Source organism: Oryzias melastigma, unplaced genomic scaffold (genome assembly GCF_002922805.2).
Source record: "Oryzias melastigma strain HK-1 unplaced genomic scaffold, ASM292280v2 sc00320, whole genome shotgun sequence".
Lineage (NCBI taxonomy): Eukaryota > Metazoa > Chordata > Actinopteri > Beloniformes > Adrianichthyidae > Oryzias > Oryzias melastigma.
The window spans coordinates 140,356-143,129 of record NW_023416925.1 but is presented as its reverse complement, the minus strand read 5'-3'; the positions used below and the strand labels follow the sequence as shown (position 1 = coordinate 143,129).

General features: G+C 41.7%; 1 protein-coding gene across 5 annotated transcripts in view; it reads left to right on the top strand.

Annotated features, from left to right (window-relative positions):
* The window catches only part of nebl (nebulette), a 102,103-nt gene that overhangs the window by 73,473 nt on the left and 25,856 nt on the right, over positions 1-2,774 (top strand). Inside the window, exons 13-17 of one of the 5 annotated variants that reach the window (XM_036210946.1) lie at positions 1,349-1,459; positions 1,541-1,651; positions 1,719-1,817; positions 1,885-1,995; positions 2,127-2,234. The exons of the other annotated variants lie outside the window; for them this stretch is intronic. Coding sequence (XP_036066839.1) covers positions 1,349-1,459; positions 1,541-1,651; positions 1,719-1,817; positions 1,885-1,995; positions 2,127-2,234 — 540 coding nt within the window. The remainder of the gene's footprint in view (positions 1-1,348; positions 1,460-1,540; positions 1,652-1,718; positions 1,818-1,884; positions 1,996-2,126; positions 2,235-2,774) is intronic. 5 annotated transcript variants of the gene reach the window in all.

The following is a 2,774-nucleotide window of genomic DNA, read 5'->3' as shown; positions in this document are numbered from 1 at the left end:
ATCTAGATCTAAACTGTACGGCTGGATAGCTAAAATACTACTGACATTTTTGTTGCTACGCTAACGCTAGGTTGGGGGTGTGAGATGCTGTAAGCTAGCAGAGGAGAGTGTAAACTCAGGGATCATGGGAAATAAGCAGAGGCTTCCTTCCACACCAAGGCCCAATCCGAATTCTTCCTTCCACTCCATTTGAAGGGGCAGTTTAAGTGTAAGTGTGTCCAGGAAGTTTATTTCTCAAATTTCATCCTCCAAGCTGAGGGATACAAAGTCCTCCATCGTGACACTAAAGCGCGGCGCGGTTCTCTGAACCCCAGACGTTTGCGTTTAAATGTAAGTGATGACTTTTTGTTATAGCATGACCTTTTTAAAGTGATCAAACCGCTGTTGTTATGTATTTTCAACGCGCTAACGCTAGCGGACCGGCGATTATTGATGACGTCGACAAAAGTGAACAAAGTATTAGACACTATTTTTTAATAACTCTTCGTTTGGATGGCTAAATGAAGGGGAAGGGAAAATTCGGATTGGGTCAACAGTCTCGGAGCTGAATTTCTAATAATGAACTCCTGCTGCTCTGCAGAAATAGTCTAAGAAAATGACAGATTTTTTGAGAGGCCGTGCAAGATGGCGCTAGAATCCATCTCTAGCCAGAAGCAAAAATTTCAAACTTTAACCGGTTGGGTAAATGGAAATTTATTAAACTTTAAGAAACCCTTTCAAACATGATATTTTAAAAAACTTTTCAGAACTATCAGCTTAAAGTCAACATTAACAAGTGTTCACATTTTTAAACCTGTTTACCTCTGGAGAAAAAGCAGCAGCGAAATACAGTTTTTTCTCTGTGAATCAGCAGTACGGTATCTCAAAGGGGAAAAAGGGCGAAAGCTTAAAACGATGGGTTCCGGTCCAGGACTTCCAGCTAATGATTTCAAGCACAATTTTTTTTTTTTGCGGCTGCTTCCAGCAGGAGGAGGGACTTCCAGCTAATGATTTTCGAGCGCCATATTTTTTCTCTGTGGTCAGATTCGCTTGAGGTTTTTATTATTTTGGCTACAAACAGCATCATTATTGAAATAGATAAAAAGATGATCAGAGTGACGCTTTAAAACCTTTATGCTCTTTGAAAATCAAACATTTCTGTAAGCTTTCACCTGGAAAAATCAATTTGCAGACATTCGGTTGTTTCTTTGCTCTCACCTAACACTAATTTGGATTCTAAAAGGTGGAATTTACAGATAAAATTGTTTACATTTGGCTAAAAAAACTTGTTTTGTAAAGTTTTAAGACATGCAGACACAAAAGAAGATTCTTTATATGAAGGTTTAATATGATTTTTCTCAATCTTCAGACCAAATATAAGGAAGATGGAAAGAGGAGTCAGACCGCCAGCTTTTACTCCCAGCTCCCACAGACCAGTGAAACCCAGTTTGCCAAGTCTGTGTCTGAGATCCAGAGTGAGGTACGGATCAGAGATGTGAGAGAGTCTGCTGGAGACGTGGAGGTGACGTCCTAACAGCTGCTGTCATTCTCTGTCTTTTAGAGCAAGTACAAAGAAGCAGGGAAGAGAGAAGCTCTGAACTGTCTGTACTCGAAGCTGCCGGAAACTCTGGAGACCCGGCACGCCAAAGAGGTCTCCCAGCTGCAGAGTCAGGTTGGTGCTCCGCTCCAAGCCTCCATATCCGTGAACAAACCCTCAGAGGCTGTGAATGTGTGTGTAGGTGAAGTACAAGCAGGAGCCGAGCGCCTCTCTGTATCATCAGCTGCCTGCAACCACAGAGACCCAGCTGGCCAAAGATCTGAGAGACATGTACAGTGAGGTGAGGGGGACACAGGCCTGAGGGGGGGGTCCGGACGGGTTCACCGTCTGCTCTGCTTTTTCCTCAGGTGAAGTACAAAGAGGAGGCAAAGAAGGAGGTCAGGAAGAACTTGTATTCTCGTCTCCCGGAGACGGCAGAGACTCAGTTTGCCAAGCAGATGTCAGAGATCCAGAGTGAGGTGAGGGCCCTGAACGCCTCGCAGAGCACAGATCATAGGAGGGATGAGGCTGTTTGAAAAATGAGTTTGTTTTATCAGAAACTGAGGAAAAAAAGGTGTCTCAAAATGGATTGTTTTAAAAAATTCTCAAGGCAAAGTACAAGAAGGACAAGGAGGATCTGCCCGACACGCTGTACTCTGTGCTGCCGGAAACTCTGGAGACTCAGTTTGTCAAAGAGATGGCAGAGACGCACAGTGAGGTGAGGAGTCATCTCATCTACGGAAATCATAAGATGTCACCAAGACGCTGTAGGAAAAATACAGTTTTTTACTCAAATAAAAGATGAAAATGAATCAAAGAAGTTAAGAGTAGGCGGGTAACATTTCATTTTAACAATTTGATTCATCGTCGATTTTGGTTCATTTTGTGTGTGTTGTCTGCTGCGATGGTCATTTTTATCTTATAATAAAATATAAAATATAAAATATCAATTTATTGATTTTTGTTTTTTTAATGATATAGGTCAATTTGATTTGATAGCATTCTGCCTCAGACAGGTCGATCTGGTTGGATCGTAGGAATAGAAATGGATTCATCGATTAATCATTACACTCCTAGTAAATAGAATGTTTTTTTAAGCAACATTTTATGTTCTTGGTGTTATAACTGAACCCAGTATGACCCAGCCATGTCGACCGTCAGAGTCAGCAGCTCCTGCTAATGGCTGCCAAACCAAAACTACCAAAAGAAAACAAATAAACAAAGCCTGAAAACTAAGACTACCAAGATCCAACCTAAA